The sequence below is a fragment of the Heterodontus francisci genome, chromosome 14 (genome assembly GCF_036365525.1).
Source record: "Heterodontus francisci isolate sHetFra1 chromosome 14, sHetFra1.hap1, whole genome shotgun sequence".
Taxonomy (NCBI): Eukaryota; Metazoa; Chordata; class Chondrichthyes; order Heterodontiformes; family Heterodontidae; genus Heterodontus; species Heterodontus francisci.
Window position 1 is genome coordinate 85,495,324 of NC_090384.1, and position 24,334 is coordinate 85,519,657.

At 42.3% G+C, this 24,334-nt stretch overlaps 1 protein-coding gene across 6 annotated transcripts in view; it reads right to left on the reverse strand.

The window, feature by feature from the left end:
• Nucleotides 1-24,334, reverse strand: part of ano3 (anoctamin 3) — a 628,446-nt gene that overhangs the window by 267,355 nt on the left and 336,757 nt on the right. For all 6 annotated transcript variants that reach the window (XM_068046492.1, XM_068046489.1, XM_068046490.1 and 3 more), the window contains 2 exons: nucleotides 19,604-19,792; nucleotides 368-495 (listed from right to left, as the gene is read on the reverse strand). In XM_068046492.1, coding sequence (XP_067902593.1) covers nucleotides 368-495; nucleotides 19,604-19,792 — 317 coding nt within the window. The remainder of the gene's footprint in view (nucleotides 1-367; nucleotides 496-19,603; nucleotides 19,793-24,334) is intronic.

Here is a 24,334-nt window from a genome sequence, read left to right on the forward strand (position 1 = left end):
CTTTGATCGCTGTTGATGGTACAAATCAACACAGTTCTGAGCAGCAGTAAGACTGTGAAAGGAGAAAAAACAGTAAAAAAAAAAGGCTTCAAAAGAAGGCAGCAGCAAAAAGACTGAGTGAAAAATGTTTCTGCATTGAAATCAATGGAATGAAAATCAGGCGGGTTCTATAAAGCACAGGCGATCCGCTTCGTCCAATTACCATCCAAATCAATACCACCCAGGCAGGACAGATGAAAATCTACCCCAATTTTCTTTTCTTGTTCCACGTTTGTTATACCATCAGCAGAATAAATGCAGACAAATGAGCAGAGCTATTACATTTGCGATCACTACAAGTCTCCCGACAATAGATAGTATGAAATACCACTGGTTCTTCATCATGATCTTCCAACGACTGGCGATTTTCTGTGTTCTGGAGGAGAAAGGCATGATCAGTCCGAGAATCATATGTTCTTTGCTCAGACTCTATTGTGCTCCACTCCTTCATGTCATCTGGAAAAGAACAGAGATAGTGCTTACTGGTCTGATATTTATCAATAGATTCACAGAGCTTTTTGTCATGCAACAATTGAGCACAACTCTCTGGAGGTCACTTTACACACTACTGAAAAACTGGAAAAAGATTATAGACATCTATCTTGCTTGAAATTTGAATCAAATTATTATTTTCTGAGATCTATATTAGTGCTATTCATCATGAATAAGTAGTGCAATTGTTATTATCGATGTAACTGTTTGATTAATCTCATAGTTAGCCTTGGACGATACAAATAAATATTTTTACTACGTCAGAACATTGTCCTAATAAATGATTTCAGTAACAAAAATAGCTCCAGAGAATGATTGTAAGTTTGCACCCAGTTAGGTTTTTGAATCGGAAAATGGGGTAGAAATTGGTGTATGTCTAATTTCTCTGAATTGGCACTGTGACAGAGTCTGCAGACCCAGTCCGTGCCTGAATCTGTGGGTGCCATTAAGCAGTGAAATAGGTCCCAAGATTAACATTGGATAGGTGGTGCTGCTCATGTTCTTTATCAATAGCTCGACACGTGGCTCTTTTCTGAAACTGCCTTCATAGTCTGAACATTTCACTTATGTTACTGTGAAATAGCAGAAGCAGCTCCGAGAAAGTTCCCAGCCTTGGTAACCAAAACTGAATATAGTACTCAAGATGTGCTCTGGCCTGGGTATTGTATAGTTTTAGCATGGCATCTTTCAACTTCTAAGTAACTTATAGAATTCAAGGATATAAAGTATTCAGAAAAGATAGAGATGGAAAAAAGGGAGGTGGGGTCGCAGTCCTGATTAGGGAAGACATTGCAGTGCTGGAAATGGAGGATCTCCTTGATGAGGCAAGGATAGAACCCATTTGGTTAGAATTGAGGAGCAAAAAGGGTATGATCATGCCACTAGATGTATTCAATAGGCCTCCAAATAGTGAGAGTTAGAGGAGCAAATATGCAGAGAAATCACAGAGATGTGCAAGAACTATAGCGTGGTGATATTGGGGGAATTTAATTACCCAAATATCGACTGGGATAATTTTAGCGTAAAGGGTAAAGAGGGGGAGAATTTTCTAAAATGTGTTCAGGAGAGCTTCCTTGATCAGTATGTTCTCAGACCAACCAGAAAAGATCTGGTGTTGGGAAATGAGATGGACCAAATGGGCCAAGTGGGGGAGCACTAGGATAAGAGTGATCATCATAACATAAGGTTTAGATTAGTAATGCAGAAAAGCAAGGAACAAAATAAGGTACAGTGTCTAGATTGGAAGAGGGCTAATTTAAATGTGATGAGCAGGGTTCTAGCCAGGGTAGAATGGAACCAAAGACTGACAGGAAGAGCTGTGTCAGAGCAATGGGTTATCTTTAAGAAAGAGGTCATGAGCATTCCAACAAGGGTGAAAGGTAGAGGAACCAAAAACAAGGCTCCTTGGCTGACGAGGGAGATAGAGATGATGATGAAACAAAAAAAAAAGAGGGTGTACTCATCAAGTGAGAACCAAGCCATATACAATAAGTTGAGAGGGGTGATAAAGAGGAAAATAAGACTGGCAAAGAGAGAATATGAAAATAGAATGACAGTCAACATCGAAGGGAACCCAAAGATCTTCTACCGGCATGTAAATAGTAAGTGAGTAGTAAGGGGAGGAATGGGGCCTATTAGGAACAGAGAGAGTAATATACGTTTAGAGATGCAGGGCAAGGCTAATATACTTACTGAGTATCAGTGTTCACTAAGTAAATGGAGGCTGACAAAATATCAATAGAAGCAGAGAGCGTAGAGGCAATGGATAGGATACAAATTGAGAGGGGGATTTACTAAAAAGGCTGGCTATGCTTAAGGTAGATAAGTCACCTGGTCCAGATGGCTTGCATCCCAGGTTGCTAAAGGAAATGGAGGTTGGGATAGTGGAAGGGCTTGCCATAATCTTCCAATCTTCCCTGGATAGGGGGGGTATGCCAAAGCATTGGAGAGCGGCAAATGTGACAACCTTATTCAAGAAAGGGTGTATGGACAGTCCTAGAAACTACAGACCAGTTAATTTAACATCTGTGGTAGGTAAGGTTTTAGAAACAATAATCAGGGAAAATATCAATAGATACTTAGAGAGGTTCGAGTTAATTAAGGATAGCCAGCATCAAAGGCAGATCATGCTTGACTAGTCAAATTGAATTTTTTGATGAAGTAATAGAGAAGGTAGATGAAGGGAATGCAGTGGATGTTGTTTATATGGATTTTAAGAAAGCATTTGATAAGGTACCACATAAAAGGCTGGTTAACAAAATTGAGACTCATGGAATAGGATAAATTGGATAAAAAATTGTTTTAAGGACAGAAAACAGCAGGTTGCAGTAAATGGTTGCTTTTCAGACTGGAGGATGGTAGACTGTGGTGTTCCCCAAGGGTCAGTGCTGCATCACTGCTTTTTTGCTATATATAAATGACTTGGATATTCTAATACAGAATAAAATTTCAAAATTTGCTGACGGCACCAAATGTGGAGGTGCAGCAAACAGTGAGGATGATCTGGAAGGCCTGCAACAGAACATAGATATGCTAGTAGAATGGGCAGAGAGGTGGCAGATGGAATGTAATACCGACAAGTGTGCGGTGATGCATTTTGGCACAAGGAATAGGGAGAGGCAATATAAACTTAATGGCACTCTTCTAAAAAGTGTTCAGGAACAGAAGGCACCTGGGGATACATCTGCACAGATTTTTGAAGGTGGCAGGACATATTGATAGAGTGGTTAGTAAAGCATATGGGATCTTGGGTTTCATAAATAGAGGCATTGAGTACAAAAGCAGGGAAGTTATGCTGAGCCTTTATAAAGTTCTGGTTAGGCCTCAACTGGAGTATTATGTCCAATTCTGGTCACCACACTTCAGGAAGGATGTGAGGACTCTTGAGAGGGTACAAAGGAGATTTACCAGAGTGGTTCCAGGGATGGAGGATTTTAGTTACAAGGTTAGGTTGGAAAAGTTGGGTTTGTTCACCTTAGAACAAAGAAGATTGAGGGGAGATTTAATAGAAATGTACCAATTATGACAGGCTTAGATAAGTTAGACAAGGAAAACCTGTTTCCATTAACAAATGGCACAAGGACTAGGGGATACAGATTGAAAGTTTAGGGCAAAAAATGCAGAGGGAATATGAGGAAGCACTTTTTTGCGCAGCCAATGGTAATGACATGGAACAAGCTACCCGCAAGTTTGGTGGAAGTGGAGATGATCAACAACTTCAAGAGGAAGTTGGAAGGCCACCTGTGAGAAATAGACTTCCAGGGATACAGGGATACAGGGATCGAGCTGGGGAGTGGGACTGACTGCATAGTTCCGTGGAGAGCTGGCATGGACTCGATGGGTGGAATGGCCCCCTGCTGTGCTGTAAATGACTCTAAGGACTAGATTTTAAGAACCCGGTACTGCTGTCACTGGCGGGCACAAAATACGCTGGCCCGCATGCGTGGGTCACGCGGCGGCACATTTAAATAGCCGGATTGGCCCGTCCTCCCCAATCATGTGGAGGCGGCAAGCTGTCCGATGCTGGCAATGGGTTCATCTGCCTGTGTGCAGGTGCTGGCACCATTTTCAAAGGGTAGCCAGCCCTGGTGGTATATTTAAATTTTTAAAGAGTTATCCCCCCCAAAAATTTAATGGATAAAATTGTTACGCCCCTTTCCCACCCCACCCCCCAAAAGAAATTACAGTAAGTATTTGTCCTTCACACGGAAAAAACACTTAGCTTTGAATTCTGACCTTCCCCCCCCCCCCCGCACCGCCCACCCGACTGTAAAAATTTGAAAGTTCACACCTTCCCACCATCCCCCACACCGATGATGCTTATTTGACCACGTTGCCCCAGCAGTAGAAATCTTAACTCCTCACCCCCTCCCCACTAGTGTCAGGCCTGCTTTCCCGAGACGGGAAATTAAAGTTGCTGGACTACAACCGCTGCTCCGAAAATCGTGGCGGGCCCGGAAGATTGCTGTTAAGTTGATTTAAATTTATTCATTTTATTGATTTAAATATTTAGATTCAGAACCCGTCAGCTGTGGTTCAGTTGGTACCACGCTTGTCTCTGAGTCAGAAGGTTCAAGGACTTGAATACAAAAATCAAAGCTGACATTCAGTGCAGTACTGAGGGAGTGCTGCACTGTCAGCGATGCCATCCTTCAGATGAAATGTTACACAAAGGTCCATCTGCCCTTGCAAGTGGTTGTAAAATATCCTTTGGCACTATTTTGAAAAAGAGCAGGGGAGTTAACTCCAGTGTTCTGGCCAATATTTGTTCCTCAATCAACATTGAAAACACAGAGGGTTGCATTTTAAAAGCCCAGCACTGAAATAGGCAGCGGGTGGAAAAATTTGCGACCCGCACGCTAGGGGCCCATGTTGCGGAGCCACCACGATTCCAAACGTGGGGGCTCATTAACATGGCTCGGGCAGCTACCCCCCACCTCCTGACACCGTGGAGGGGGCGGGCGAGCAGTCCCCAGCAACAGTGTCCAGTGCCAATGCATAGGCGCCAGCGACATTTTTAAAGGGCTTAGATCCCTAAATTACAGGTTGAATTTCTAAAGGTAAAATGCAGTACAAATTGTTGTAAATAATTTAATAAATCTTTCCATGCCTCTCCTACCGTACCCCCCCCCCCCACCAATGGCATTACACATCATTCCTGCCCTTGCCCCCCAACCTGGAATACCTACCATCAAAATATGACCTTGCCCCCCCTCCAAAATTCAGACCCTTTGTCCTTAACACTTCCCATTACCCCCCCAACTAATCCAAAGAGTTTGACCCTGCTCCCCCCCACCCCCGCACTGAGTAAAGTAACTCATCTCCCCTCCCCATAGGAGTCGCGACTTGCTTCCCCGAACGTGGATTCGAAGGCACGGCATTGCCAGCCACGCGAATGAAGATCGGTGCGGCAAAAAAGGAGGTGACGGGACCTTCACTAATTCAGGTAGGTAAGTTCATTTCAATATGGAAATCGTGGTCCCGTTGCCGAGCGGTCGGCGGTCACCAGGAGGCCTCTCCGCCTCCACTGAGATCGGGACGAAGCCTGCCAGCGTGAGGGTCGGTGGTGGGCCTAATCTGTTGTGATCTTCATCCACCTCCCCCCGCCCCGCCAGCACCACTCCTGGCATCGGAGACCCTTTAAAATCCAGCCCAGATTGTCTGGTCATTATCACATTGCTGTTTTGCAGGAGTTTACTGTGTGTAAATTGGTTGCCGCATTTCCTACTTTCGAACGTTGACTACACTTCAAAAGTACGTCAGAGGCTGTAAAGTGCTTTGGGACATCTGGTGGTTGTGAAGGGCACGATATAAATGCAAGTCTTTCTTTATTTATTCCATTCACGCTAGTTATCATTGTCCCATGGAGATCTGACATTAAGTATAGAATTTACTATAAGCCACAGGTTCTGCAATTGCACCTTGAGCTGTTTCTGCACAATCCATGATATACTAGTAACGCTCATCTTTCCTTCCAATGTGTAGCACTTTGCATTTGCCTAGATTGAATTTCACCCACCATGGATTTGCCCATTTGTAGATGTTATCTAACTCTATTTCCCTGCTTGCTCCTTTAGATGTAGCTGCCGACTTCCTAGATTAAAACCATCTGCAAACCTCATCAGTTTCCATAAAATTTCAGAATCTGAGTCATTAATGTAGTTTAGAAACAGTAGGGGTGTCAACAATAATCAGTGGGACACTACTTTTTATAGTTTCCCCCCAACCGGGAATCAAAATTTGACTTGTTTGTGATAATTCTTCAATGTGGACAGGAAACAATAAAATTAGCAGTTGGATAGTTTTCTCAATGACACTTTAAGTAACTCTCTCAACACTTTTTATTACAACCAGCATAAATAAATTAATTAGCATCAAAACAGTGAATACCTAGGCTAACAACACAGTCATCAAGAGGGTCTTGTGACAAAAGTTTGGAATGACACAATTGGCAGGAATTATATCCCATAACACTCTCATCTGAGCCAGACTCTGTAACTATGGCCACGATCTTGTGGAGATGGCGGGGTTCCCGGAGCCGGGCTGAAAATGTGGGGAAAGCCCCGCCTCAGCCTTTTGGTGCACCCCCCGACCACGTCCCCCACCCCGGCATGATCCTCCTTTGTTCTGGCGGGCAAGTTTCTGGCGCTGGGATCTCTGTCCCTTTAAAGACTGGGATCCCACCTCCAACAGCTGCCAGCCAAATGCAGCAGAAGGAGGCCCTTAATTTGCTGTCAATAGGCCACTTAAGGGCCTCAATTTCCCTCCGAACGGGAAGGCCATCATCGGCCTATCCGGCCCCTGGTAAAATTGCTTGGCGATGGTGTGGCGACGGGCCCCCCGCACCCGCCCCTGTCACCTGTCGCGATTTTCCCTCAGAGGGGCTCATAAAATCCAGCCCTTTGTCTGCAAAGCGAAGACACAAAAAACTGACAAAAACATTATTTCTGCCATAACTGTATTAGCAAACAAATTCACAAAAGTACTGATGAAAGGGATGAGGGACTTAAATGATGTGGAGAGGTTGAAATGTTAAGGCTGTTCTCAACAACAATTTGCATTTATATAGCACCTTGAATGTAATTAAATGTCCCAAGGCACTTCACAGGAGCATTATAAAGCAACGTATGGCACAGAGCCACTTAAACACAGGTTTAAGGAGGGAATTCCAGAGCTTAGGGCCCAGACAGCTGAAGGCAAGACCACCAATGGTGCAGTGATTAAAACTGGGATGCTCAAAGTGCCGGAATTAATAGAGCACAGATATCTTGGTGGATGTTTCGGGTCAGTGACCCTTCTTCGGTCACTGACCCGAAACGTTAACTCTGCTTCTCTTTCCACAGATGCTGCCAGACCTGCTGAGTGATTCCAGCATTTCTTGTTTTTGTTTCAGATTTCCAGCATCCGCAGTATTTTGCTTTTATCTTGGTGGATTGTTGGGCTGGAGGAGATTACAAAGATAGGAGGGGCAAGGCCATGGAATAATTATTTAAACAAGGATAAGAATTTTAAAATTGAGGCATTGCTTGACTGGTAGTCAGTATAGGTCAGCGAGCACAGGGGTGATTGGTGAATGTGATTTGGTGCGAGTTAGAGTACAGGCAGTAGGGTTTTGGATACCTGAAGATTACGGAGAGTGGAATGTGGGAGGTCATCTATGAGTGTTAGAATACTCAAGTCTGGAGCTAACAAAGACATGGATGAGGGTTTCAGCAGCAGAAGAGCTGAGACAGGGTGGAGTCGAAGATGTTACAGAGGTGAAAATAGGCGGTCTTCATGACTACGCACTATATGGTTGAAAACGCATCTCAAGGTCAAATATGACACCAAGATTGTGAACAATTGAGTTCAGCCTTAGACAGTTGTCGAGAAGAGGGATAGAGTTGGTGGCGAAGGAATGGAGTTTGTAGCAGGAACCAAAGACATTGGCTTCAGTCTTCCCAATATTTAATTGGAGGAAATTTCTTTTGACAATTTAGAGACAGTAGACGGGTCAAGAGAACAGGTGGTGAGGTAAAGCTGGGTGTCATCAGCATACATGTGGAACTAATCTAGTGTTTTGGATGATGTCACCAAGAGACAGCATGTAGATAAGAAATAGGAGGCAGCCAAGGATAGATCCTTGGGGGACATCAGAGGCAATTGTGTGGGAATGGGAGGAGAAGCAGCATTGGCGATTCTCTGGCTATGATTAGATAGATGTGATAATGTTCTTCTTGGAATGGAAAAGGTTAAGAGGTGGCCTGTTAGAGGTTTTCAAGATGAAGAAGGCTTTTGGTAGTGTAGATAGAGAAAAGCTGTCTCCTTTGGCAAGTAAGCCAATAACCAGTGATTAAAGATTTAAAATCATTTGAAAACTAGAGGGGAGATGAGGAGACTTCTCTTTTCACTCAGAGTTGCGTCAGAATCTGGAATGTTCCACTGTAAAGGTGGTGCAATCTGATTCTATAAGTAATTTTAAAAGGGAGTTGGACAGGCACTTGAGAATGAGGAAATTATAGAGTCATTGAGAGTCATAAGGTGGAATCTTATGAGTGCCATGGCGTTCCCAACGGCGGGACCGGAAATTGTTGTAACTTCCGCTCCCACCACAAATCACGTTTCCCACACAATTGTGTATTTAAATTAGCCATGCAGCGTCGGGCACGGGGAACACGTGGGATCACGCGGCAGGTGTAGCCTTTCATTGGTGGAACCCGCCGTCACTGCCCCAAGCACCATGCTCGTCACAGATATAAAACACTCTATGTTTGCAGCCTCAAGGATCAACAGCCTTCCTTTCATGTAAGTATCTTCAGACTAACTTAAATTGAAGCTTTCACTTCAATCATATGTTGTTATCTCCCTGATTTTGTGAAAGTCACCACCAACTTCATATCATTTATTTTTCCATCAGCCAAAGTGAATGACATGCAGCAAGCAGGAGGTGTCCTGCCCCATGGTTCAGTGATGCCTCCCTGCAGGTTCTCCTCCAGGCCATCAGGGAAAGGTGGGAGGTCCTCTTCCCTGCAGATGGAGTCAGAAGCCCCTCTCGTCTCACCAAAGTGGCCTGGATAGGGGTAGCGGAGGAGGTCTTGAACCTGGGGTAACTCATAGAACATGGGTACAGTGCCACAAGCTCTTGCAGCCACATGTGGAAACTGAAGGAAATAGTTTGAACTCATGTGAAGCACCTGCTTAAAGTGCCTCTGTTTGTGTCTCCACTGCAGGTGCCCGCACTTGAGTCGCAGAAGACCACATGGCCCAAGAATCCTCCTCTGGGGAGGAAGAAGAAGCCAATGCCCCAGAGGGTGCACCATCACCTGCCTCTTCTTCCACCTCCACCAGCGCAGATACATCCACACGGTATGTGGGGGGGGGGTGGGTGGTGGTTACGATTAGAATCTGGATCACTAGCTGGTGGTCACAACACAGCCACATGCTAGCAGCTGAGGGACCTTGTGCCAACCAGGTCGCCTGACAATCAGAGGACTGCTGAAGACAAGGCCCCTGCGTAGTCCCATTCTGATGATCCTCTGTTTGTAGCTATGAGGAGTCTGCTGGATGTGCAGCAAAGTCATGTAGAAAATATGTCAGAGATGCCTGAGGTCATGCGTGGCTTTGCACATGCCGTGGAGGAGTCCATGCAAGCCATGATGTCTGCCATGTCCCAGGCATTTGAGCATATGGCTTCCTTGATTGAGAGTTTGGTGAGCTCCATAGTGAGTTTGGCTGAGCACTCGAACCATATGAAATCTGACCTGCACTCTATCGCTGTTGTCATGGGCTCCATGCAGCAGCGTCTAAGCGAGAGGGGGCGAGGAACCTGGACCTCCCTCCAGGTGCTCCTTCCTCTCAGGGAGACAGGCAGATACCATCATGCATACAGATGGAGGAGCAATGCATGCCAGCTGCTCTAAGGCCTTTCTCTCAGGAAACCTCCAAAGTAAGCAGCATCTCATCCTCCCTGCCGACATTGACCCCTTTACCTGCAGCAGGCGAGCACTCAGGGGATACTCAAGCACCATTGCTGCAGACCCCCAGTAGGATGGAGCCGTCAAGGCCCCATTCCTCCAGAGATGCCAGCCATGGTCATCCACAGCAATGGAGCAGTGCACTGAACAGATTGTCTCCACCTCAGCTGCTAATGACAGGGTAGCACCTAAACATAGTGGGAGAAAAAGGAAATTGAAACAATTTTGATTACGAAGGTGGCACTGTACAAATTGTCATGATTGCAAAGATGCATTGAAACATTTTTATTTCATGTAAAATTTGATCCACCCCCAGTAATAATTTGCTTGGTTACAGATGGATACAAAGAAATTTTTTGGAGGTCTGTGCCAGAAACACATTGATGCTTGAAAAGCATCTCAGGAAATGTCCAGTGGCCATATCTCATTGGAATTTGAGCCTTCACTCTTCAACGATGGCGATTTCCCTACTCATGATTAATAACCTTTTCCAATACAGTCATGCCTTACTTTTGTTTTCTACAGTCATAAGTTAGTGGTGTGTAGTCGTGTGTAGTGTGGATAAAGGGGATGTATTGTACTTAGATTTCCAGAAGGCATTTGATAAGGTACCACATCAAAGGTTATTGCAGAAAATAAAAGCTCATGGTGTAGGGGGTAACATATTGGCATGGATAGAAGATTGGCTAGCTAACAGGAAACAGACAGTAGGCATAAATGGGTCAAATTCTGGTTGGCAAGATGTAACGAATAGTGTGCCACAGGGAGCTGTGCTGGGACCTCAACTTTTTACAATTTATATAAATGACTTAGATGAAGGGACCGAAGGTATGGTTGCTAAATTTGCTGATGTCACAAAGATAGGGAGGAAAGTAACTTGTGAAGAGGACATAAGGAGACTACAAAGGGATATAGATGGGTTAAGAGAGTGGGCAAAGATCTGGCAAATGGAGTATAATGTGGAAAAGTGTGAAATTATCCACTTTGGCAGGAAGCATAAAAAAGAAGCATATTATCTAAATGGTGAGAGACTGCGGAGCTCTGAGATGCAGAGGGATCTGGGTGTCCTAGTGCATGAATCGCAAAAGGTTAGTATGAAGGTACAGCACGTAATTAGGAAAGCTAATAGAATGTTATCATTTATCGCAAGGGAAATTGAATACAAAAGTAGGGAGGTTATGCTTCAGCTATACAGGGCATTGGTGAGACCACATCTGGATTACTGTGTACAGTACTGGTCTCTTTTTTTAAGGAAGGATGTAAATCCGCTGGAGGTAGTACAGAGAAGGTTCACTCAACTAATACCTGGAATGGGTGGGCTGTCTTACGAGGAAAGATTGGACAGGCTAGGCTTGTATCCGCTGGAATTTAGAAAAGTAACAGGTGACTTGATTGAAACACATAAGATCCTGAGGGGTCTTGACAGGGTGGATGTGGAAAGGATGTTTCCCCTTATGGGAGAATCTCAAACTAGATGTCACTGTTTAAAAATAAGGGGTTGCCTATTTAAGACAGAGATGAGGAGAAATGTTTTCTCTCAGAGGGCCGTGAGTCTTGGAATTCTCTTCCTCAAAAGGCAGTGGAAGCAGAGTCTTTGACTATTTTTAAGGCAGATGTAGTTAGATTCTTGATAAGCAAGGGGGTGGAAGGTTATTGGGGGCAGGTGGAAATGTGGAGTAATCAGTTCAACCATGAACCTATTGAATGGCAGAGCAGGCTCGAGGGGTCGAGTGCCCTACTCCTGCTCCTAATTCGTATGTTCGTATTCATTGTAGCCCATAGATGATTTCAAATGCCAATCACATGAAAGTGCAATAATGCTTCATTAAGACTGCAGAGATGAATAAAACCTCATGCAAAAGAGAATTTCTGTGGGGAATTGTTATGTTTTTCCTCCCAAAGTTCTTTGGTGATGTGGCTTATTGTTGTCTGAAACATGTATAAATGAGGTTCTCCCTGATGTCCCTTGCATGTCTCTCCATGGCCTTCATATCGATGACGGCATTGTCATTGTTGTCCTCCTCCTCACCCTCTTCATAGTCATCCTCATCTGAGGAGGACTGGTGTTCCTCCTGTTCCTCCGCCTGCAGAATATTGCCGCGCCTAATTGCAAGGCTGTGCAAGGCACAACAGACAACGATTATTCGTGACACCCTCTGTAGGGGCCCTGGAACACCACAAACCCGCCGACTTAATTCCTCTAAAATATCCCGCCGTTGGGAATCCGGAAAAACATCTCCCACCTAATTATATCATTCCGCACGCCACCAAGTCCGTCATGGTTGACTGCATAAAATTCCTCCCATAAAGTCATTTACAGCACCAGAAGGAGGTCATTCAGCCCATCAAGGAATAGGGGTAAAAAGCAAGGGTGTGGAACTAAGCACGGCACCGCTTTCAAAGTGCCAGCATGGGCATGACATTCTGAATGACCTCCTTCTGTGCTGTAAGGCTCCATGATTCTATGAAGATGAAAAGCATCCTGAAATTCTCTAAGCTGCTATAGTAAAAAAAATAACATGCACAGACAAGGGTTATATATGGAGGACGACTTCTATCTGAGGAAGCAGCTTGTGAGTGGTTTGTAAGATTAATAATCCCCTGGACAATTTTGCAGGCACAGCACAAATCCATGTCTTTTATGTAAAACCTGATGAACAATTCCTTCTCTTTATGCATTTTAAATTACTGTGTAAACTGGTGCTTGTACATTAAATTATTTATACCTACGTACGATATGATGCAAAAAAACTACTTAAGTATAATGAACAAAGCAGTTGTCCACATATATATATAGACATGTTAAGCCTTTCTCCTTATAAATTGATGTTTTCAATCTGAAATTAAAATTAATTTAAAATATAGTTGGCATATACTCCACGTGGCTGACTCTTAATGCCATCCAGGCATATAGCCGTGGACAATAAATTCTGCCTTGTTGGTGTCACAAACATCTCAAGGACAAATGAAATGAAGTTTGCTGGTTGAATGATGTCTAATGGAATCCTTACGTTTAGGGGCTTCAATCAGTCTTGTTGAGTTGGTCCTAGCTGTGAATGCATCATAGAAAAATAGATGCAACTTAAAAAAGGGCAGCACTTAACACTTGCATTGATTGATGTTCTATAGCAGGTTTAAGAAGTACTCAGTAGTAATAGAATATTAATTTGAGTATTGCTGAAAATAGAGACATGTTGTTGAAGCTTTTCATCTTGGAATCATTAGGACAACCTGCAAGAATACCAACGTAAGGGAAGGCAACAAATTTATACGGCATGAGAAGAGAGTGCTGATTGGTTGGCAAGTGAACTCTGATTGGTAGCGGTATTGCCATGGAGAATGCACCATTTTATGGTAACTGACAGTTAACTGTCAAGCTTTGTTTGAAATTTAAACCAGGCATCTTGACTCTGATTGATCAAGGCATTGCCCTGAGGAATGAACCAGCGAATGACTGTCACTTATTTTGTTTAACCGAAACAGGTGTTATGTGTGTACATGTTCTTTCTGTCTGCAAAGAACAGGGCCCTGTGTATTAATATAATTAATATCCAGTAAGTGCAAATGCACCACACTGTGAACCATACTGACAATCTTAAATTGGTTGTCAGCGTAATTCTTAGCACACTGAGTATTATTTAGCAAATGTTGTCCAATCACAGAATCACATCTAATGTTGGACACTGTGTTTTGAGTTTTGCAAACACGGGCTAGTTGGGTACGGCCTGTACCTTGACGAACAGCGGAAGGTTGTTTGATACGATCCACCAGTCTTCAGGACGTATGGCCTACATACCTAGCATCACACTGGCATCAAAATTCATATATCACATTACTCATTTGTGTGATAGGCAGGATGTCTTTTTGGCTTGATAGCAGCATCCTGTTAGTGGTGACAACTGCATAGTAGCAGCGTGAAACAGCTCGCTTCACCTGTTCCTCAAATTTTGGGATACATTACCCTTCCAGGGTAATTTGAGGTAAATTGGGCACTTTTCAGGGCCAGAAATGATGCCCTTAGGCCTGTTCATAACTTTGCGCGATACATAGTGAGAAACAAGACCTCCTTCCCAGTGGACCAGGCAGGCACGCACTGGCAGTGGCCATCAAGATGGCTATCACTGAAGGGTCACCCCCAGCTCTCTGTCTCTCTGTGGAGTTGTATGCTCCTGCAAGGAGAGAAAGCAGATAGTTATCAGTGTGAGAAATGGATTGTGTGGAGAGGAGGGAATAACACCAGTGATTCAGGTTGACTGTAAGGCGTGGGTATGAAGTGGCAATAAGATGCGGGTGAGTGTGAGTGTTGGCTGTTCAGATGGGGGTGTGGGGAGGTGCCTGGAGAGTGAGGAATGAGTGGAGCTGCAAGGTGTACTGGTCTGAAGATTGCTATAAAGGAGAATACTGGGAAAGTCAGAGTGTCAGACTTGGCACTTGAGGTTGGGATGTCACTCACCTTTCCTGCCCTCATGAGGTCATTGAACCTCTGGGGACTCTGTATCGAGGTTTGGGGGATCACTGTCCTAATGCTCACTTCCTCGGCCACTTCCAATCATATCTGCTTGGTTTGAGAGGCTGGACTCTTCCTCCCAATCTTGGGAAACAGCACTTCATTTCAGTCCTTCATTTCCCAAAGTAGGGCCTCCATGGAAGATTCAGCAACCCTTCGGAAACCTTCCCAGATCTCCTTTCCATTCCTGTGGTTGTTGATGCCTCAGGAAGCAATGTAGAATTCAGCGACTCTGCCTCTGCTGCAGTCCCATTAAATAGAAATCCTTCCTTTATCATCATGGCTGCACTCTGTGGTGGGTTGGGAAACCCAGAAATGGGATGCTAATACCATCGCTGAGTTAAAGAGCCACGGTACAGCTAGCTTCTCTGAAAACTAGGTTCTGACCCACTACTGGCCTTTCTGCTGCGAGCAGATCTATTTCAATAAAATCCCGCCCTATGTGAGTTAATACTTGGTTAAATTCAATGAAGAATGAATAGCAGGCATATTGATGTCAAGCTTGAATCGATCTTACAACGAGACTAGATTTTCAACCCATCACCCTGGCAGAAAACCAGCATTACTATTTAATTGCTCACAATACAAACTACCTGATATTCCTTTCAAACAAAAACAATCAATCGGAAAATCAGACAGCTTCTCTCATGGGTGGTGTTATGACGAGGTGAGAAAGAGGTCTAGGATTCCCTCTCAGCCTTCACTTGGTCTTACCGTAACAGGGTTTAATTTTAAACACACCGTGTTTTTAGCTCCCCCTTGGTGAATCCTTGTTCACCGCTTTCCCATTATAAGGCAAACAAACCAGCACAAACAGGCTTTCTTAGGTTTAAGGAAGAAAAGTTGAAATTTATTAAACTTGAACTTAAACTCTAATTCGTTTGACGCTTATGGATACATGACGCGCCCATGCTAGCATGCATATGTGATACACACATGCAAATAGAGACAGAAAAGAGCAGAAGAAAACTAAAGTGGAAAAATTTGAGGCTATATATTAAGAGTTTTTGTTACGGTTCTTCGAGCGCACTGTAGCGTCCTTGATTGTAGGTAAATCTTGCTTTTCATTGGGGCCCAGTATCCTTCTTAAAACTTGTTTGTTGTAGGAGGCTTTTCTCTCTTGGGGTTCATGTGTCTTCTGTGGATTCAGAGGCTTGTGAGAAAGAGATGGGAGCAGACAGGAGAGATCTTCTCAGTCCAGGAGCAAACAAACTTTCTGCCTTCAAACTCTCTATGGCCAAGTCAAAAGAAAACCCTGAAACAGCCAGGTAGTCATGTGACCAGCTGGTCTAACCAGGCCCGGCCCTTGTGGATTGTATCCTCCTTAGCAGGCCTGAAATGCGTTTCCTCACCTTCGATGTCTGTTAGTATGTGAATATTTTTTTCCAGCCACGGCTGATCTGTTTAATAAGTAATTTCCTCACTCCAACAATAGGTAAAAATCAATGTTCATGACAAAATTGATGTGCCTCAATCTTGGCAGGTGGGGGCCAGCACAACAGCCGTCAATCTGCATTTGACATCCAGGGTGCAATTTGAAAATCTAGCCCACAGGTCAAAAATTGATATTTGAAATTTACCATTAACTTTCCTGACCTTAGTAATCCTCCAAAAACCAATCAAAATCATGTAAACAAAAAATCTCACATGTTTGATGCATGCAGTTCATTAAAATTATTCCTGACATTGTTTGGTTACACACATTTGTCGTAGTGAACAACTTTAATTTTAAGTATCTGCCTTGGCAAATGGGCCTTGTTCTTCTAAATAAGCATTTACATTGGGCAGAACTTCCAACATCAACTAGAGTGTAAAATGTGGGCTATAGGATCGGCGACCCATTGTATACCCCGGCCCATTTTCCTTTAGATTGACTTCAATGCAGGCTATAATAGACAATCAATTAGATTTTTTCCATTTTCCAATGCAATGAGTTGAAAGTTCCAGTAATTGTGCCATAGTCATAACAGGACAGCAGTACTACTGGAAAATTTGGAAAATTGAATAATGGGCAATTTTATGCAAGTAATTTCATCTCTGCATTGTTGTAGGGTATTTCTAGCAGGAATTTACCAATTAACACATTTATTGCCCAGAATATTGCCATTGCATTTTGTTTGCCAATGAGGAAAACAATATTGTCAGCATTAGCAACTGTTCAAACTCATTATCTAATAGCAATCGTTCTTTGCTTCTGCTTTGGATGACGTGATTGTGTTACATTTCTATTGATTAGAGGTAATCTTGATGTATCATCATGCATTTATTCTGTGGCAATCCATATGCATGAATGCGCATTGGGACAATAAAAGCTGTATATGCTCACTAAAGAAATTTGTGCACAGCAAGAGATGCTGTTGTAAAGGCAAAATCTAGCGGATGCTGGAAATCCAAAATAAAAACAGAAAATGCTGGCAATATACAGCAGCTCTGGCAGTATCTGTGGAAAGAGGAACAGTTAACGTTTCAGGTTGATGACTTTTCGTCAGAACTGGTAGAAATGATGTTAAACATGATCCTTATGCTCTTAAACTGCGGCTAATGAAACACTGTGGCAATTGGGCTTCCTTTAATGACAACCCTTTCACAAAACTGTCAAAAATATCCAGTGATATACAATCTATGATCTAAGGTGTGATGGTATCTTCGATCTTATGTTGTAGACTTGACTATTCCAATGCTCTGCTGGCTGCCATTTTCCACCTTTGATAAACTGGAACTCATTCAAAACTCATCAGTATCCGAACTCGCGCCAAGTCCTGTTCACCCATCAACCCTGTGTTCGCTATATTCTCATCTTTGTTTTCAAACCCCTCCATGACCTCACCCCTCCTTATCTCTGTCATCTACTCCAGCCCTACAACCCTCTGAGATCTCTACGCTTCTCCAATTCTGGCCTCTTGCGCATCCCCAATTATTCGCTTCACCATTGGCAGCTATGCCTTCAGCTGCCAAGGCCATAAGCACTGGAATTCTCTCCTTAAGCCTCGTTTTGTCTCTACCTCTCTTTCCTCCTTTAAGATGCTATTTAAAATCTCCCTCTTTGACTTTTGGTCATCTTCCATAATAGCTCCATATGAGGCTCGCTGTCAAATTTTGTTTGAAAACGTCCCATGAAATGCTTTGGGATGTTTTGCTATGTTAAAGTGGCTATATAAATGCAAGTTGTTGTTGTTGCATAATAAGAACCACTTCATCATCTTGGAAATTTTAGTATTGATGAAATTAATTTTCTCTTTCTTTTCATTTGTTATTCGTCTCTTTTTCTGTTTCCTCACTAAATCTAGTTGATTACATTCTACTCTCTCCAGGGTGTTTAAACAGACCATACACCTCAGTATACAACCCCATTACTGTTGACAGACCTCCCAGGTGGCCCGGGAGTTTTCCAGAATGGGTCATAACTTTCCCGGGCACTGCTGCTAAAACAGTGGGAGAAGCCCCGAGGAAATCAGAGCCCAGACCTCTGCCCCTTTTTTGTTGTCTTGGAATAACCAGGGTTTCCCCCAAGCGAGGGCAGAGCTTTTGCACCGACAGCAGGTACAAATGTGCAGGTGAAACAGAAGGTCAGGAATGCACAGCCTGCTTCATGTTCCTGTATAGTCACTGAGTGGATATCTATTGGGACTGAGAAGAAGTTCTGTTTGTTTTTGTGCTCAGCTGCACTCAGGTAGGAGGATCTGGAAAATGTCATTTTCATAATAACAAGGTTATGGAGGGCCTGAGAAAGTGAAGACCATTTGTTGCAGGTCTCAAATGGATCTTCAGGGAGGGAGGTCTTGTGGCTCGGGTCAATACTCTAGGCTGGGGGAGTGGAGAGAAATATCAACTCTTATGTTTTATAAAAATCAAGAAGGGTGTGTTTTTAGATGCATTCATACAGTGGTAATTAATAGCCACATGAATTCAACAATTGCCTTCAAAAATCAGTGATCATAGTTTGGAATATCTTGATGACAGGCAAGACATTAAAGAAATACAAGTACTTTATTTTATTTGGCTAAATAAGCAAAAATCTTTGCAATACTGTAAGAAATGTTGATTCTGTCACTTTTCTGGTCTTTTTATATCTTTTGTATTATGAGTTTTATGTACTTTCATATATATGTTTTGTATAAGCTTTTGGTAAATGAATAGTTAATTTTAGACGTGTGCCTTATTGGAAAAAAAAATGTTGCCTATACAGTTTGGGTCAACTGGAACTACATTGTGATGCAGCTTAATAACAGTACTATCTTGTTGGTGTGATGTTAATATTAAATGAGGATAGTAGACTTTGTGTCAAAGTAACAGGAGTTTATTTACAGGGATCTTATCTCAAAGGTATCTACATGAAGACAGCACAACATGAGGTTCAGACTCATGACATCACATCCTGTGATGATGCTGACTGTCTACACACATAATCTACCCAGCAACAGCTTATGTACATTATTCTACAATAACATAAACAGATAAAGGGAAAGAAAAGATCAGATATTAAAAACTTCAAGTTGTGATCAAAATGTAACAGAAAAGCAGGATGAGTCTCACTGGAAATGGATGATCTAATGGCCCTCAAGGTTATAATGCACTGTTTGTGCACCAAGGATACATTGTATTGCACATGTAATCATAATTAATGTACAAACGGAAGTACAGGCAAACAAAATGGCAGGACCAATCGAAACAGCAATATGTATGAACCAACCAATCAGTGCACAGGAGGAGACACTGGTTACAAAGAATAAAGGAACAGACCTGGAGAGGTTTGGTGCACAGATTTGAAGATGACAAAAGGGAGAGACAAGAGGAGTCACGAGCCATCTGTGCCACTGGAGCTGGTGGAGAATAAAGGCCATTTGGACTAGGATATTGACTGCCTTGGATTTGTTAAGTATTGCTTTTTGCCTTAATAAATCATCCTGATAGTTATACATCAGGTGTCTCCTTTTTCAAATTCTTATTGTCTAGTCCAAGAACACATTATAAGTAAGGTTCTAAATCTTACAACATCCTAGTAATGCAGTAGAATGTGTAGCCAGTAGCTTTAATGTGTATTATATCAAACAGTAATTTGGATTTACTAGCATCATTCATCATTATAATGAAAAGTATTTATAGAAAAGCTGACCTTTCTCGTAAGATACATTTGTGGAAGATGGGCCTGCGCTTAGTGTCTCCTTCTGATTGGACGGTTGTTGTAAAGAATGTCTGTTCAGGCCGATAGGTAATGTTTGGCTCTGAGCCAAACAGGGCAAGCTTCTTCTGGATGGCTTTAACGGCTGTTCTTTAATAATGCCACTGATACTTGTGTTCATTCCTAAAAAAGAAAGAAAATTACAGATGCTTTGATCATTTTCCAAAGTAGCTTTGTGTGTCAGGGGTTCATAATTTTTCTTTCACTTTTTCCACAACACATCATAGTGTAAGCTCTTGAAAAAATAAAATTTACTGGGTTAGAAATTTGTATAATTTTGATTAAAACAGGCACTGAATAATACAGGACACTGAAATTATTGTTCTGATACTACTTGCTACTGCCCAAGCATTTTATGTCATAGCAAACATTGTTCCAATAATGGCATTTTCTATAACTAAATCTAAAGATAAAATCTATCCATTTTAATGCAAAATGCTATCACTGGCTGATTAGCACAAGCAGTGTTATGTAGTTATATAAAGTATGGGTTTACTTCAGCTAGTATAAGATATTCCTGTACTCTCAATGTATAGAGGTAGAGGATGAAATACACTTGGGGACACTGAACGAGAGCAGTCAAGCCAACTTCCTCCACTCTACTGTATGCAAGGCTTTTCTAGCCTGTATCCTTAACCAATGTCCAAAGGAGGCAGTATAGACACCCCAAATAACGACAATATCAGCACTGAAAAAAAAATACTGAAACCGTAGATTAACTTCCATCATATTAGTCACTAGGAGGAATTAGGGGTAGGTCAGGAGGAAGTTGAATTTCTTTCTAACAGGCTTCTTATTCTTTTAACCTCCACATAACAATAGAACTACTCCAAGTGTAGAAACTTGTATTAGGATTTATGGATTTGCGTTATGGATCTACATCTTCAGGTGAGTTTGAAGCATAGAAGAATCACAGCACTTACTAAACACATACATGATTGTTTTGTGGCCTTGGAGGCTGACACAAGGCATGGCAGTGCATCATTATGGGAATGGTCTTTGCAATGCAGTCAGCCCAAATTCTAATCCTTTCTGTCCCAAATGAGCAGGGAAGTTTTGTGCCAAGCTGGACTCCAAACCCTCTTTGCACCAAAGAGAATTGCATTTCAGTATCAGTACAGGCAGAATCATTTTGCAGAGAATGATTTAATCAAATCTAAGCATTGAATTTGGAGCAGAATTCAACAACAATAACAAAAACTTGCATTTATATAATGCCGTTAGCATAATAAAACATCCCAAGGCACTTCACACGAGTGTTATAAAGCAAATTTTGATAGCGAGCCAGATAAGGAGATATCAGGGCAGACTGCCAAAAGCTTGGTCAAAGGGGTGGGTTTTAAGCAATGTCTTACAGGAGGAGAGGGAGGGAGAGATTGGAGAGGTTCAGGGAGGGAATTCCAGAGCTCAAGGCCTAGTCAGTAAAAGGCATGGCCACCAACAGTGGAGAAATTAAAATCAGGGATGCTAAAGAAGCCAGAATTAAATGGGTGCAGATATCTCGGGGGTTGTGTGGCTGGAGAAGATTACAGAGATTTTGGAGGCGGGGGGGGGGGGGGGGGTGGGTGGAGGGAGGTGTGGGTGGGGAGGTGGAAAAGCCATGGACGGACTTAAAAGCACGGATGAGAATTTTGAAATTGAGGCATTGCCTGACTGGGAGCCAATATAAGTGAGCGAACACAGGGTGATGGGTCTTGGAACGAGTAAAGACATGGGCAGCAATGTTTTGGATGACCTAAATTTACACAGGTTGAATGTAAGAGGACAGCCAGCAGTGCATTGGAATAGTCATGTCTGGAGGTAACAAAGACAAGTATGAGTGTTTCAGTGGCCGATGAGGTATGGCAGGGCGGAGTTGGCCAATGCTCTGGAGGTGGGAATACGTTGTCTTAGTGATGGCCCAGATATGTGGGAAGAAGCTCACCTCCAGGTCAGTGGCCAAAGAGAGAGATGGAGTCAGTAGCTAGGGAATGGAGTTTGTAGCAGCGACTGAAGACAATTCTAAAGGTTATTTGCCAATGCTTGCAGGATGCACCTCCTAACCAATTCCAATCCCATATGACAAATGGGGTCTTATTTACATCACAGCATCCCAATTTCTATATAAAAAGCAGTCTACCACTTGAAAGCAGCAGAACATCCAGAGGTAAGGCTGTTTTAAAATGGAGCTAGCTGCATCATTGGGGTTAATGGGCAGTAAGGCTACTGACCCCAGGTTTAGTCTGTTAGCACATTGCTAACATCAAGCAGAACAAGTGAAAATTGACCCGAGAGTGACCGACAGACAGAATGGATACTGGGTAGGAACCCTGGAATCAGCTGAGAAACAGCTGGATACTGTGGAGACATTAGACTTTTTCTGAATAGATGCCCTGAAGTGGACCAAATGGCATTCAGTGACTGGTATTTTAAATTTATTACTGTTATGATTGCATTATTATATGATTATTTTTTATTACTATTAAATTCTAATAATTATTCAGCCATCAACATATTCAACTGTTTCTTAAATTAACCAGGATATCTAAGTCTATTCCTTGGTCATTCTATTGAGAACTTAATAACATCAGTTCTAGATGAACTTTTTAGCCAGTTTGAATCTGTGACCCTTCATTCCATTGTCATGGTTTAATCTGACATAATATTTCAGATTCACATCTTTTATACTGTTCATTATTTTTACATAACTGTAGGAGGTCCCCTTTCAATCATCTCTTGTCAAGGCTGAAAAATCATTTTTTTTCCTTATGGCTCAGTCCTCTGAAGCTAGGGATGTGTCTTATACCTTTTTTTTGGACTGTATACAAAGCTTGAATTTGTCACTCAGTGAACTGGATACAATAATCAAGGTGTGGTTTCACCATAGTCGAGAACCATAGAATTCACAGAAGAGTAAGAAGTCATCTGGCTCAGGATGTCTTTGCTAACTCCTTGCATCATTCTTCTTGCATGTACTTTCCTGTTTGAGCTATATATTTCAGTATTCAATTTGCTTTGCTGATTGATTGCTATACTGCAGTGAAAGGACGTGTTAAATGCTGAGCCTACCAATGCCCTATAAATCTCTTTCAACTAAAAGTTCTTTTCTCAGATGTACAATTTCACATTTATGCACATTCACCCAGATTTTGCTGTCAGTGGCAAAGTGACATTACCCATCCCTGACCTCAAAGAAAGCTGCCCACAAAGATTTAGCATTCACGAGGGCATGGATTTCACCTTTTACGATCTTAATATCATTGTGCTTCCAACCCTGGGGGATCCCAGCATCCAACAACAGTGATGTCATCAAGCAGTAACCAATCACATTGAAAAATTCTCACAGCCAGCAAACAAGGAAATAATATACATTAATTATCCTTCACTTTTTAATCATTTTACAGAGAGTGAAATAAAAATTAGGACATACACATAGGATTTATATAGAAACTGAAATATTATAAATCAACTTTAAAAAATAATTTATGGAATTCTTTTTATCACAAAGGAGAAATTTGACATTTCACAAATATAAAATTAGTTAAAACCCAGTTACAGCTCATTGAACAAGATGTGTCATTACAACCACAAAATGCAGGCCATTAAATTTCATCTGCATTGACTTGCCACTGACTTATTTTATCCAATTCATTTTATAAGTTCGGGGTGATCTCTTGTCAAGGGTTTTTGCAGTGTGAATAATAATGTAAACAATGAAAATTCACATCAATTCAGTGATTTCTAATTCATTTTCATCTGTGATGGTTTCAACAGTACATCTTGGAGGAGCAGGAAATAACTGGATTTGCATGATTAATGTGCATGTGTGAATACCAGATGTCAGTTCACAGAATAATGACAGCGAGAGCTGACAGTTTCCTGTCATTACAACCGCAAAATGCAGGCCATTAAATTTTATCTGCATTGACCACCCACTGACTTATTTTATCCAATTCATTTTCTAAATTCTGGGAAATCCCTTTTGGATTGATCTTTTTTTCTTTTTCCACCTCTCATAATTCACTTTGCCAAGGTGTTCCAGTTTGGTGGCATCTGCAAATTTGGTCAGTTTCAAGTTAGGAAACCTGGAAGCATTGTGAACTGTGAGGAGGATAGTGTAGAACTTCAAAAGGACATAGACAAGTTGGTGGAATGGGCAAACAAGTGGCAGGTAAAGTTCAATGCGGAGAAATGAGAAGTGATTCATTTTAGTAGGAAGAACGTGGAGAGACAATATAAAATAAGGGGTACAACTCTAAAGGGGGTGTCAGAGCAGACGAACCTGAGTGTATATGTGAATAAGTTATTGAAGGTAGAAGGACAGGTTGCTCTAGCCAGAATCCCAAAGGACCAGAGGCATTTCTCCCCATTAGAAAGAAACAGTTGGTGATGTGTAGCTGGAGGGTCACCACTCCTGTTGAGGGACACCACGCTGTTGGCGTCTTTCTGCATTTCATGCTAGCCAACTGAACTAACCGATCCCCAAGAAGGACAGGTTGAGAGTGTGGTAAATAAAGCATACAGTATCCTACGCTTTATTAACAGGCGAATAGAGTACAAGAGCAAAGAAGTTATGTTAAACTTGTATATACACCAGTGCAGCCTCAGCTGAAGTATTGAGTCCAGTTCTGGGTGCCGCATTTTAGGAAAGATGTGAAGATATTGGAAAGAGTGCAGAAAAGATTC